Genomic DNA, 14,534 nt, shown 5'->3' with positions numbered 1-14,534 from the left:
CTTGGTATGCTGTCTTTATTAAGTATGAAGGGGTGAGATACTCTAAATGTCATTGTCATAAAGATAATGAAAAGGTGTGGAAATGTCTCAAATTAGGATGCTAAAGAGACATGAATCTAATGTAGTGCCTGACCCTAAATTGGATCTTGTTTTGGAGAGGGAAATATTTCTAGATTAGCTGGCAAAATTAGACTACTTAATGTTAGCTGTGTTTATATTGTATTATATCAATGTTAAATTTGTTTACATTGATAATTGTTATCAGTGGTTGTATGAGAGATATTTCTATTTATAGGAAATACACTCTGCAGGATGTAGAACAAAGGGCCATAATACCTATAATTTACTCTCAAAGGCTCAGGAAAAAATTCAGTGTCCATGTAATAGAAGGGATGGGAGGGAGGAAGAAGGAAGGGAAGAGGAAAGGAGAAAGAGAGAAAGGAACATGCATGTTGCAAATGATAAAAGATATAAAATATTCACATTAATATATAGGTAAAGGTATGTGGACACTACAATTTTTAGTTTTGCAACTTGTATATGGGCTTTTAATTATTTCAAATAAAAGTTGAGACTATAAATGGCTTATTATGATGCATTTCTATTAAAAAGTAATAGAGCTTAGAGAATTTATTCTAGAGGCTTACATAGTTAACACATCCATTAGCTAGTTTCTCTCAATCAGATAACCTAAGTGAGCCTTTGGCAAATACTAGATCAAATCAATTCCTTGTCAAATAATCCATTTAACTCTCTGGAGGGTTAATATCCTGTTGATTGATAGGGATCTGTGTATAGATCACAAATGTAGGACAAGCAGCTTTGACATACTGTTGTGAAAATGTAAAAGCCTGATTCGTTTTGTGCTAGTTTACTTGCTTATGGAGATGGATCATAGAGGAATGTAAGTCTTTAATAGATCAGTTACACGTTAGAAGTACAGACACAACTGTTTTTTTTCACTAGAGTAAATGTAAACGTGTTCTTGATACATTTCTTCTTGACTAGTCATAGATGTAGACGTCACAGTATAATTCAATAATAAAAGGGTCATTAACCTCTAAAACAGAAGAATACAAATATAAGATTTAGAGATTGAAGGGTGCTTAAAATTAATATAGATCACTTTTCTTATAAGTAGAATTATATTCTCTAATGTATGTCAGTCATCTAGACTTTATGTCAATTATTAATGAAAGATCTCCTTGCCCCTGATAGTAGCATTAGAGATATCTAGAAGTAGAGTTTCTTTCTTATTTTTTCCTTTTCTTCCCCCTGATCTCCCTTGCCCTGCCCCTTATTGGTAGCCCAGGCTTGCCTCAAATTCATAATTCTCTTGCTTCAGCCTTTTAACTGCTGGGATTACATGTATGAATTACCATGTGCAGCTGATTTTTGAGTTCTCTCTCTCTCCTGTTTGAACTCAAGGCTGTGGGCCTACCACTTGAGCCACACGTTTTCAGCCCTTTTTGCATTAGTTATTATTTTTAAATAGGGTCTCAGGTTTATGCATGGGCCTGCCTAGACCATAATCCTACTTCATGCCTCCCAGAAACTGAGGTGTCAGATGCATGCCACTATGCCCAGTTTATTGGTTGAAATAGTGTCATTAGCTTAGGTTAGCATCAAACCACAATCCTTCCAGTCTCCACCTCCCCAGAATTTGGTATAACAGATGTGAACCACCTTCCCTGGCCTTGTCTTCATTAATTAATGGATTATAAGTCCACTTACTGGTTCTTTAAGTAATCTACATCTCATTCAGAAATCCATCAAGGTATACTTTGATAGATAGCTTACTAACTAAATCAATATACACCATGTTTGTTGCATCCCTTACTATGAAATAACTTCCTTTCCTTTCCTTTCCTTTCTTTTCCTTTCCTTTCCTTTCCTTTCCTTTCTTCCCTCCCCATATATATATATATATATGTATACATATAAATGCAATGATCAAATCAGATTAATTAAATACCTTTACCTTTTCCATTATTTTTTTATTTCCATAAAACTGTAGTTAAGAGGCAAGCACTCTTCTAGATCAGAAGCATTCCCTGATTAGTTATTAACATTTTGTAGCTGATATTTGTTGCTCTTAAAAAATACTTTTAGTTATATGTATGTATTTATATCCATCACTACTGGGTTCTTCCTTGAATATACTCTTCAAAGTAAAAACCTAAGCTCCTAAATATAGTAGACATCACTGTATTTTATGAGTACTTGATGGGTGTCTACCATTGTCTGCATCATCTGGCTTTAATTTGGCATAATTTAGAACTTATTTAAAAAGTAGAGATTTGAAAGGCAGAGATAATTTAAGAGAGTCTGAACAAGGATATTTGGATACAAATTCATAATTAAAAATATTTCCTTATTTGTACATTTTATTGGCAGATTTTATGACAGATTTTACTTTGCTTTGTAACTTGAGGATTTCTATAGGATGGTTTAGTAGGCCTATCTAGTCTTAAAAAATCTCTTGGTTTCAAAAAAGAAATCTTTGGTTCAATACATTGTAATTAGTTTTTAGTAATTAAATCATTCTCCTTTTCTTTCAGATTGAAGTGGTGCCATGCAGCCAGAAGCAGAGAGGTGCAGAGTTCGAGCCAAAAGGCCTGACATGGCACTTTATGTCCCCAAAGCTAGAAGGGATGCAGCATTCCTCAAGACAGGTGTTAAAGAAAAAAACTGCAGTCTTCCTGACTCTGTGCTGAAAGAACAAAAAGAAGATAGTCTTTCTCAAAAGGAGATTTTTGTGGACAAATTGGAGACTGAAAGACTGAGTGTAAATCTAAATAGAAAAGAGTATAATTATAGGGAAGGCAAGAAATCTTCATCAAGATTAAGGAGAGACACATGCCTTCAAAAAGGGAATAAAGATAGGCTTTGTACTAAGAAAATAACCATGGAATCCAAAGCTGTATTATCCCAAGAACCTCAGCAAACAGTCCCAAGTTGTGGGATCGTGTCTGGTGTACCTATACAAAGACATTTTAAACCAAAGGACATGGAGTGTTTAGAAGTTCAAAATATAGCTGTGGCAGGATATGAGGGGACACTTCTATCACAATCTTCTTCAGAAACCAGTGATATTCAGCTTCTAAACAAACCATTTCAGAAGATGGAATGCTGTGATTTTAGTAGGCATGAGTTAAACGGAGAAACTTCAGAAGAAAGCAGAATTGAAACTGATGCTGAAGTTGTGGAGATTCTCTCTCAGTTTCCCAGAGTTTGTACTACTGTGTTGACACCACCAGATACTATGCTTGCACCAGTAAAAATAAATTCTGATTCTGAAATCTTACCAAAAGACATACAGACATCAGATGGAATGTTAAAGCTCACCATTGGGAGCATCACTGCTGCTTCTGTTTCTAGAAGTCCAGATGATGTCATTGATCAGACTTGTATAGACTCTAAAGCTGAGAATATAAGTGATATATCCAATAGTACAAGTCTCATCTTGGGTCAGAAAAATGCAAATTTCATTCTTGATAATATGGGTCACATCTCTCATAAAGTAACTGTAGTCAGCAAATTAGAGATCACAAATGACATTATTGATCCAACAATGATTAGAGAGAGTGATAATGACAACACTGATGATGAGTTACGTGGAAAATGTGAGCCTTCTGATACAACTGTCCTTGCTCATGAAACAGATACAGATAATAGTTCTGGAAGAGTAAGTGCTAGTGCTTGTGAGGCATGTATGATGGGCATTGCAGGTACCATGTGTGATCACATAACTATAGGCAGCCCTTGTATAGTTGGAATTGGACTACCTGATGAGACTTGTAGCAGTATAAGTACTTTCTCAAAGTGTATAGGAATGAATGTAGATGCAGCTCCTCTTCATGTACCTAAAAGTGAGAATGACTCTGAAAATGTCAGCAACCTGACTGCTTGCTTAGATATTTATGCTGAGAGTTTTACAGAGTCAACAGGAAAGTTGATAGAGAGCTTGTCAGATTGTGCTTCTTCCTTACCTATAAAGAAGATTGCTGATAGTAATTGTAATACTTTTTTGGACTCAGAACTCACTGTGTCAAATGGGGCAAAAGTACTTTCAGAGAATGCCTTGGGCAGTGATCTGGATAGTACTGGTGATATAACAGAGGCATCGCATGAACTAAGAACTGCTGAACAGTTCCAAACAAAAGAGCAAGATGACTTAGAAAATACAGAATTTACTGTACCATTTCCTGATAGAGAATCATCTATAGAAATATCTGTGGAGCTAAAAGCAAATGAAACTTCTCACATACAGGGAAGTACTGGTAGTGAGGAGAGCTGGGAATCTATGTTTAATGATGATGGTGACTGCGTGGATCCACGACTTTTACAAGAGGTATGTTTAGTTGAAATTGCTTGATGTTTAGGCAGTTTATTAATTTGGGCAACGTAGATTTTGGAAGTAATTTTTGTAGACATGTACATTCATATATTCACTTTCATTCAATTTAAGAGTTCCTTAAATAACTTAATAGGCTTATAATTAAGAAAAGTATCTGATATTTAAAGGTTAAAACTATACAGAGTTGAGCAGTATCTATTACAGTCAAGTCCTAAGAGATCTTAGTGAATCTATTGAAGATGAATTTAGTGGATCATTGGCTATTTGATGAGGACATATAGAGGAGAGCTTCAAAAGGGTTTTTCTGTATGGACAGGAAATAGTGTACATGATCCACTTGAAAGATGGAAATAATTTATAACTTGTTATTCATACACATTTAATTTTGGTGGATATTGGAATGCCATTGGTCACAGTAGAGGGAAAGAAGTAGAGAAGGAAAAGGTAAAAATGTATGGCTATATTTTAAGGAGTTTTTGCTGATTTAAATCGAAGAATAAATGAGTATTGAGTATATGTAGAAAATGTAAGTGAATAATGACATGCTGGCTATGGCCAGTTAGGGCTCATAAATACAAAATGTTAGCATGAAGCCATCTTACAAATTCCTTAGCTCAGTCTTTTCATTTTCCTAATTTAAATATTTACATTATATCAAGTAGTTAGTTTCCTTGCTATAAATTAGAACTACCATTGCCAACTGGTAGTTCCTCTTTCACACCTTATTGTGGGTTCACATAACCTTTGCCTGCAAGGGAAAAAATAATCCCTGTAAAATTCCCATTCTATAAATGAGGAAATTGAAGCCTAGTAAACACACTTTTAGGAAAGTCAGAATCAGGACTTCAGTCTTCTTCTTTCATTTATATTTTGACTTTTTCTACCAGACATCTCCTTGCTGAAGGGTTTTGTTTGAGCTATTAACAAAGAGGAGTACTAAGTGATGAGTCTTTTGTTTCTAAGAAAAGAGGTAGAGCTGAGTGCCAGTGGCTCATGCCTGTAATCCTAGCTACTCAGGAGGTTGAGATTTGAGGATCGTGATTCAAAGCCAGCCAGGGCAGGAAAGTCTGTGAGGCTTATCTCCAATAAACCACCAGAAAACCAGAAGTGGCGCTGTGGCTCAACTTTGAGCCGTAGAGCACAGGGACAACACCCACAACTGACAAAAAAAAAAAAGAAGAAAAGAGGTAGATAGGCTGGGTGCTGGTACCTCATGCTTGTTATTCTAGCAACTCAGGAGGCTGAGATCTTAGGATTTCGGTTCAAAGCAGCTTGGGCAAGAAAGTTTGTAAGACTGTATGTCCAACCACCAAAAAGCCAGAAATGGAACTGTGGCCTATGGTACTAGCCTTGAGTGAAAAAGCTCAGGGACCTAGACCCTAAGTTCTAGCTCCAGGACCAGCACCAAAAAAAAAAAAAAAGGACATGGGTGTGAACAGGCAACTCCAACTCCAAAGTATGTATTTTTCTGCTTTGTATTTTAGAAGATGTAACAATGATAATATTCTAAAATGCCACAAATCCAATTTCTTGTTCATGACTTTTGCTCTTAAGTTTATTATTTATATTGTTCAAACATGCCTTATTAAGTGCTAAACCAGACTGCCTGTCTACCTTGAAAATTTTCCAACCAAGGGTTTTTGGCTATTTTTCCTAGGTGGTTTATTTGTTGTTAATGGCTGGTCATATGAGGCATGTCTAATGCTTCTAATAGGTAGGAAGATATGTTGTAGAATAAGGCATGGCAGACATTAGCATTTGAAGGAATTTCTTGTGTAGTTGAACCTCTAAGATTGCCCAGAAAAGGTAGAATATAATTGTGTCACTATTGTTCTTCTGCAACTATTGATGAATTTCCAAAGATCACATAATCACCTAAAGCTCTGATTTAGAATACTCAGAGATTTAAGTTAGTAACTGGTAAAGGCAAAAGATCTTGGTACAAAGTCATAGATACTACTGTTTCTAGAAAAAAATATTTTCATAGTCCCTGCTGCCTCCTGTACTGGTCAGCAAATTTATTAATAGGAGGGTGGGTAGTGAGATGTCAGCACACAGAACTAATGTTGTTGATAGATAGGCATTTGGTACCTTCATTAATCATATCCAGTCTTCACTTGGGTTTAAAGATAGAGGTAAATGGGGAAGGAGTATCTATATTTTATTTGGGAAGTCTTTTTCGTACAAAAATCTACTAATCTAGTATACTCATAGGAAAATGGAGTTGGAATAGCACTCATTCAAGGTATTCAGGTGTAAATTGATACAGGAAATATAAGGGCTAATCAGTAATCTAGATTGGCCAGCTACTAGGCTTATTAAGGAAATTCCAAGGGGCTCCTGACTGAATTTTGTTGATCCTTCAGATTGTAGATTATGCCTTGCTGGGTCAAGATTGAGTCAAATTGGACTGAGTCTGCTATTGAAAAAGTATATATTTTGTTTGTTTGCTAAGAGGGATAGGCAAAAATTAATAAATACTCCAAGAGAAATTTTGTTAGGAGCAAACAGCCCTGCACAGTACACACAAGTATCAGAGAAATGAAGCACTAGGCAAAATTACAATAAACCCAAATTCTGTTAGTTTTGCAGTTTTTCTTAGGGTTCACAGACTATTTCAGACCTTTACCCTGCATCTTATTTTTCCCTCTTTCCTCTCATCATCTTACATAACTTCATAGTTAAAATAACACATATATCTATGTGTGTATGTATGTGTATGTGCATATAAACTTATGTGTATAAGTGTCTACACATGTGTATACCCATGAACATGCTTTTGGGTTTGTTTTTGTTTTTGTCAGACTTGGGCTTGAACTCAGGGCCTAGGTACTGTCTCTGAGCTGCTTTTGTTCAAGGCTAGTGCTCTACCACTTGAGCCACAGCACCATTTCTAGCTTTTTCTGAGTAGTTTATTGGAGATAAGTGTCTCATGGACTTTCCTGCTCAGGCTAGCCTTGAACCATAATTCTTAGATCTCAGCCTCCTGAGTAGCTAGGATTGCAGTCATGAGCCACTGTTGCCTGGCATTATGTCTTTAGGTCTGTCTTCCATGTCTGAGTGAAAACATGCCTTTTTTAAAAAAAGCTATAGTGAATGGAATTGTTTTCCTGATATTTTTCTTAGCTTATTCATTGTTGGTATATGGAAGAGCTACTAAGTTTTTTGAGTGCTAGTTTTATATCCTGTTGTGGGGTCTATTAAGTATAAAACCATATCATCTGTAAATAGGGATAATTTGTTAGACTACTTCCTTACATATTTTGAACCCATTTTTTTTGTCTTTTTACTCTAGCTAGGAATTCTAGTACCATACTAAGTAATAGTGGGGAGAATGGATACCTTTATCTCAGTCTTTAAGGGAAGTGATTTCAGTTTTTCACCTTTTATGTTGTGTATAGTTTTATCATATGTATCCTTTATTTCTTTACTCTTTTTTTTTTTTTTTTGTCAGTCACGGGGCTTGAACTCTGGGCTTGGGTACTGTCCCTCAGCTCTTCAGCTCAAGGCGAGCGCTCTACCGCTTGAGCCACAGCGCCACTTCCATGTATCCTTTATTAAGTTCAGATAACAGTCCTTATATTTCTAGGTTTTTCAGAGCTTTTATCATGAAGGATGTTGAATTTTGTGTAAGGATATTCTACATTGATTGGGATGATTTTTGTTCTTGGTCTTGTTTATGTGATGTATTTTATTTTTTAGTTCACATGTGTTGAACAATCCTTGCATCCCTGGGATGAAACCAACTGGACTATGATTGATCATTTTGATGTGTTGCTGAATTTAGTTTGTAAGGATTTTTTTTTTTTTTTTGTCGGTCATGGGGCTTGAACTCTGGGCCTGGGCGCTGTCCCTCAGCTGAAGACAGCTCAAGGCGAGCTCTCTATCACTTGAGCTACAGCGCCACTTCCGGTTTTCTGGTGGTTTATTGGAGATAGGAGTTTCACGGCCTCGGCTGGCTTTGAATCGTGATCCTCAAATCTCAGCCTCCTGAGTAGCTAGGATTACAAGTGTGAGCCACCAGTGCCCGGCTTAGCTATGTTTTAAGTGGTTTTATATTTTGTTGGTGGCATGAATGTATTTAAAAATTTATCCATTTTTTCTAGGTTTTCCAGCTTATTTGAGTATAACTTTTCAAAATATTCCTCACAACCCCTTGGATTTCTTTGGTATTTGTTGTGATAGTCCCTTTTTCATTTCTTATTTTATTAAGTGAATCTTTTCTCTTTTTGGTCAAATTAGCTAGGGTTTTATCAACCTTATATGTTTTTCAAAGAACTTTTGTCTCATTAATTCTTTGTATTTTTTTTAGTCTCTATGTCATTCATTTTTGCCCAAATCTAGTATTTCTTTCCATCTGTTAATACTGTGTTTGATTTGTTCCTCTTTCTCTAGATATTTGAGGTACATCATTATTTGAGAACTCTCTTTTTGTGTGTGTTTGGGGGGGGGTGATGATGTAAGCCCTCATAATATAATTTTTCCTCTCAGCACTGTCTTTGCTGCATCCCAGTGGTTCTGGTGGGATGTGTTTTCATTTGCATTTGGTTCTGGAACTTTTTGATTGCTCATGTTGAACAACAGACTCACTTGTCTGTCATTCAACAATATGTTGTTTGGTCTCCATGTTTTTGAATGTTTTCTGTAGTAACTTTGCTGTTGAATTCTAATTTAATTCTGTATGGTCTGGTAGAATACAAGTAGTTATTTTAGTTTTCTTGTATTTGCTAAGGTCTGTTTTATGCCCTAGAATATGTTTTATTTTGGAGAAAGTTTCATGGGCTGCTTGAAGAATGTGTATTGTGCAACTGTTGAATGAAATATTCTGTAGATATTGTTTTTCATTTATGGTATTTTTAATTCTGAGGTTTCTTGATTTTTTTGTTTGTTTGAATGGCCTGTTTATTTGTGAGAGTGGGGAATATTGAAGCCTCCCACTATGATTGAGCCTAGAGTCTCAACCTAGGTGTATCACTATTTGGTAAAGATATGTTAACCACTATAATTTCCTCTTCATAGATTCCAAATATAAATATGAAGTGACTTTCTTTGTCTCTTCTGTCTGATTTTAGTTAGCAATCTATTATACTTTGTAATTACATAGTCCTCACTATAGTTTAATTTATTATATTGAACACTTTAATTAAAGGTATTTAGAAGGATAGCCTGATTACAAATTTCCAAGACCTGAATTATCATTATATTAATAGCTCTTAAACTATAAAGGACTAGGAACTAGAATTTTATCATGTCTTAGAGATGGAACTTTACAGTCTTTTCTAAAAGTGCAATGTTAGTATTGGAAATCATTTTTGGACCATATGATTCAGTTGTTCCACTAGTGAGTGTATATCAAAAGGAAATTATATCTGCATAACTAAGAGATATCTGCATATGCATGTTTATTGCTGTATTATTCGCAATGACAAAGATAAGGAATCAGCCGAGATGATCAGCAGATAAATGGGTAAAGGAAATAAGAAATATATGCACAATAGAATATTACTTGTCCATAAGAAAGAACGATATCATTTACACCCAAGTGGATAGAACTGGAGAATATTATGTTAAGTGAAATAAGTCAGACAAAGAAAGATAAGTTCTCTATGTTCTCTTTCACATGTGAATGCCTTTAAAAAATGTCACTTTTCATGTAGAATAGTGATTACTAGATGCAAGGAAAGCTGGGAAGGAGGACAGATAATGGGTACTGAAACACAAAGGAGTTTTAAGTTGTAATGTTCTGCAGCACAGCGGCTACCTATAGTTCACAATAAACTATTGTGTATTTTGTGAATAATTACAGAGAAGAGCTTGAAGACTCCAAACAAAGTAAATAGGAGATGGAAATGTTCATTACCATTTGCTTAACTGTATATACCTGCATTGAGAAAAATCACTCTGTACCTCATACATTTGTAGTTTCATTTGTTAGTCAAAAACATCAAAACATAATTTTGAAGTCTGGCATGGTCATACATGCTTAAAATCCTCACAGTTTGGGAAGTGGAGGTAGGTGGATCAAGAGTTTGAGGCCAGCCTGGGCTATCTGTAATGAGACTCTGTCTCGTACAAAAATTATTGGAGGGCTGGCTGGGAATGTGGCTTAGTGGTAGAGTGCTTGCCTAGCATGCATGAAGCCCTAGGTTCGATTCCTCAGTACCACATAAACAGAAAATGCCAGAAGTGGCGCTGTGGCTCAAGTGGTAGAGTGCTAGCCTTGAGCCAAAGAATCTCATGAACAGTGCCCAGTCCCTGAGTTCAAGCTTCAGGACTGAGCAAAAAAAAATTGAAGCTAAAAAAAAAAATGGTGCCGGGTACCACAAAAGTAATAGAACTTCACATTTTTCTGAGGTTTTGGTTTTTATCTGTTTTTCTCCTTTTTCCTTTTTATTAATGGAGTGTGTTGGATGTCTCAGTTTTGTTCACGTGACTGCAGAACCTGGAAACGCTGTTGCTGCAATTAAAAAGCTGTTGCTGCTGTTGCTATGCAAAACATACTGCTGTTATTGGTCTTTTATATAAATATATCCACACAAACACCCCCACACATATAATTTGAATTTTTTGAAACAGCTGTGCCAGATTACTATGTTGAGTTGGCATTGTATAAGAATTAATAGCCATGTTGGTATAGAAACACTAAACTTAATTTTTTTCCATTTGTACAGGGATAAATGCACTACATGATGTAAGGTCTTATGTTCATGTTTTTGATTGCAGAAACTAATAGTATTCTCTGAATAATGGAAAACATCTTTGAGTTACAATGTTGACTACTTTGATTTAATCATTACATATTTTGTACATGTATCAAATTATTACACAGTACCCCATATATAGGTACAATTCAAATAGTTGGGTTTTTGGGTTTTGTGTGTGTGTGTGTGTGTGTGTGTGTGTGTGTGTGTGTGTGTGTTTTTGTGTGTGTGTGTGTGTGTTGTCAGTCCTAGGGCTTGAACTTTGGGCCTGGGTGCTGTCTTTGGGCCTCTTTGTGTTCAAGGCTAATGCTCTACTCCTTGAGCCACAGTGCTACTTCCAGCTTTTTCTGAGTAGTCTATTGGAGATAAGAGTCTCAAGGACTTTCCTGCAAGCTCATTTCAAACTGCAATGCTCAGATCTCAGCTTCCTGAGTAGGTAGGATTACAAGCATGCGTCACTGGTGCCCAACTTCCAAGTATTTTTTCATTAAAATGTCATTTCTGAGATTGTCTTATTACCAACACAAGACTAAAAACTCTTTTTATCATTGAGGCTACGCTGGACCAGCTAGTGAAGCCTATAATGTAGTCTGGGCCCTCTTGTTTTATACATACAGTAATTTAGGTTCAGAAAGGTTTTATTACCTAGCTAAGGGTTGCAGGTGCCAGAGTTAGTATTAGAATCAATGCTTTAGAGTTTCTAGTCCTGGACTCTTTTCATGATTTTAAGATGAAGTTCTCATGAGAGAGCTAATAGTGCCATTTGTAATCCACTAATTTTCTTTTTCCTTTCTTTTCTTTTTTTTTTTAACTTGACTTTGGTTGTGCTGGGTTTGGTCCTAGGACGTTATATGTTCTAAGTACATAAGCTTATCATGTGCTTATTATTGAGCTTACAAACTTACAAGTCTGTACTTTCTTACATGTTAGTTGATAGATACAAGTTAAGATTTATGCATTCATTGCCTATGTGCTGGAATTTCAACAGTTTTTCAAATGGTCCACATGTATAATATAAACTAGGTTGTAAACACTTGGTCATCATCGTATTCATGAGCAGCATTAGTTTAGACAAAATGACAAAGGTTAACAAGGAACGTGGAGATAGGGGATGGGATTGTTTATAATGCCTTGATTTCATATGAACAGTCACATGTATTTCTCCCACCCTAGTTATCAGGGAACATGAAGAACAGAGAAAGCATTCAGGAACCTAGATTTGATTATTACAACAATGAACTTCCTGATATAGACCTCAGTGAATGTGAGTTCCCACATGTCATTGAAATTTATGACTTCCCCCAAGAATTTCGTACAGAAGACCTTCTCCGGGTTTTCTGCAGTTACCAGTAAGTATTTGCAAGTAGTTATCAATGCTGGGGAAGGTAGAATGTAAGTTTTGGTTTGTTCACTGAAAAATTAGCTCTTGTTTTTATATTCCCCACTGTTTACCTTAGCATTAGCTTTGTATGCTTTTTTAGGTTGTATTTTACATTTGAATTGACATGCTGAATTGAACTATTTAAGGATAATAAATCATAATGTTTATTTTAAAATAATAAAAGAAAAATTTAAACTCAAATATTATATATCAAACTTCTAAGTTCCTTAAAAATGCCAGGTAACTTTGCTAGACCATTTTTATCATTTAAGAAGATTACTATTTCTGATGATTGCTAAATCTGTTTTCGTAATGCTTTTAGTCCATTTATATTTGTTGTAATATTAGTATATTTGGATTCACATCTAAATATATGTTTTTATATTTGCTTGTTGTCTTTATTGTATGTGTTTACTTTTCCTATCCTTTTCTTTCTAGCCTTCTTTTGGATTGATTAGGTATTTTTTTCTCATTCCATGATTTAAAAAAAAAAGGTCATGTGTTTTATTCTTTAGTAGTTCCTTCAGAAATTATAAAATGTGAATTTAATTCATTAATAGCTAGAGCTAATTTCATGTCCTCTTTCTAAATCCTGCAACGACTTTCAAACTTAATTTCCCTCTTCTTCCTCCCCTAATTTATATGCCATTGTGACTATTTTATTCTTTTTCCTCCTATGGTGGTTTATCATTTAACTTAGTAATAGTCTGCTAGTTACAAACTTTTGTTTTGTAAAGCTTTATCCTTCATTCTTTTGATTTACAATATTTAGGATCAAATCCAGGGCTTTGTATATACTAGATAAGTGCTTTATCTACAACTGAGCTATAGTTCCAGATATTCAGCTTGAAAATTTTTTGCTGGGTATAGAATTCTAGATTGGCTGTTATTTTTCTCTCTGAAACTGGAAGATATTTTACTGTCTTAGGGCTTCTTCTCAGTGATGAGAGGTCAGCTGACAGTCTCACCACTGTCATTTCTGAATGTAATCTTTTCTCTTTGAATGCTCTTAAGGATTTTTCTTTGGTATTCTTCATTTTCACTGTGACAAAGACTTTGTAGTTTTTATTTGTCCTGAGTTTGATTTTTTTGGGGGCCTATTATATCTGTGGATTACTGTTTTTCATTATTTTAGAGAACTCTTAGACTATATCTCACCAATTATTATCCCTTTCCTAGTTTCTCACCTTCTCTAAAGCGCCCATTAGATGTGTATTAGAGCTTCTCATTTAATCCCAAGTTATCTCTTATAGTCTCTCTTTGCTTTGGTTACATTCTGAGTGATTCCTTTAACTTTAGTTATTGTGCATTTGTGTGTGTATATATTGTATATATATATGTATGTGCATTTATTATGTATGTACATTTTTTGGTGTTACTAGTGTTTGAAATCAGAGACTTGTACTTACTAGGCAGGCTCTCTATTACCACTTGAAGCACACCTCCATCCCTTTTTGCTTTAGTTACTTTTTAATAGGATCTTTCCAGTCTAGTCTGCCATCCTCCTGTTTTGACTTCCTGTGTGGCAGAGATGGCAGGTGTATACCACTGCACTTAGTTTTTGTTAAGATAAAATCGCACAAACTTTTTGCCTGGGCTGGCCTCAAACCACTGTCCTTTAGATCTCTATCTTCCCTGTATCCAGAATTACAGGCGTGACTACCATCTTCTCCTGTCTTTAAGTGTATTAAACATATATCTTCTATAGTCTCTGATAGTTACTTTACCTGAAGTCTTTTTAGTTCTTTTCTGGTATTTTATATTTCTTCAAGTCTTTGCTCACAGTGTCTTTCTTTTTAGTTTTTTACTCTAAATTTTAGTTGTAAGCTGATGATAAATTTGAGCTGATCCTTCAATTTTATTTGTGGGACTAGAGGCCTACAATGAAAGAAGAAAGTTTCTCTCAAGAGAATATAAGCTTTCTGCCAAGCATCAAAGCCACAATAGTCCAGGAGCTATCTAAATTAAATTATTGACTTGGGGTTTTTCTAACTAGTCAAAAATGGTCAAATGGAAAATTATTTTAAAAATCATTATATTTCACAACTTTTTTTTTACACTATTCATTTGCCAATCTTTTGATGTGATGCCA

General features: G+C 35.2%; 1 protein-coding gene across 2 annotated transcripts in view; it reads left to right on the top strand.

Moving 5' to 3' along the window:
- The window catches only part of R3hcc1l (R3H domain and coiled-coil containing 1 like), a 69,842-nt gene that overhangs the window by 39,005 nt on the left and 16,303 nt on the right, over nucleotides 1-14,534 (top strand). Inside the window, exons 2-3 of one of the 2 annotated variants that reach the window (XM_042689128.1) lie at nucleotides 2,562-4,354; nucleotides 12,235-12,410. In XM_042689128.1, coding sequence (XP_042545062.1) covers nucleotides 2,576-4,354; nucleotides 12,235-12,410 — 1,955 coding nt within the window. In that variant the 5' untranslated portion in view covers nucleotides 2,562-2,575. The remainder of the gene's footprint in view (nucleotides 1-2,561; nucleotides 4,355-12,234; nucleotides 12,411-14,534) is intronic. The other variant, XM_042689129.1, reaches the window with a different exon arrangement.

The sequence above is a fragment of the Dipodomys spectabilis genome, unplaced genomic scaffold (genome assembly GCF_019054845.1).
Source record: "Dipodomys spectabilis isolate Male_0828 unplaced genomic scaffold, ASM1905484v1 ptg000125l, whole genome shotgun sequence".
Classification (NCBI taxonomy): domain Eukaryota; kingdom Metazoa; phylum Chordata; class Mammalia; order Rodentia; family Heteromyidae; genus Dipodomys; species Dipodomys spectabilis.
Note: the sequence above shows the minus strand (reverse complement) of the source record. Positions and strands in the feature narration are given on the sequence as shown.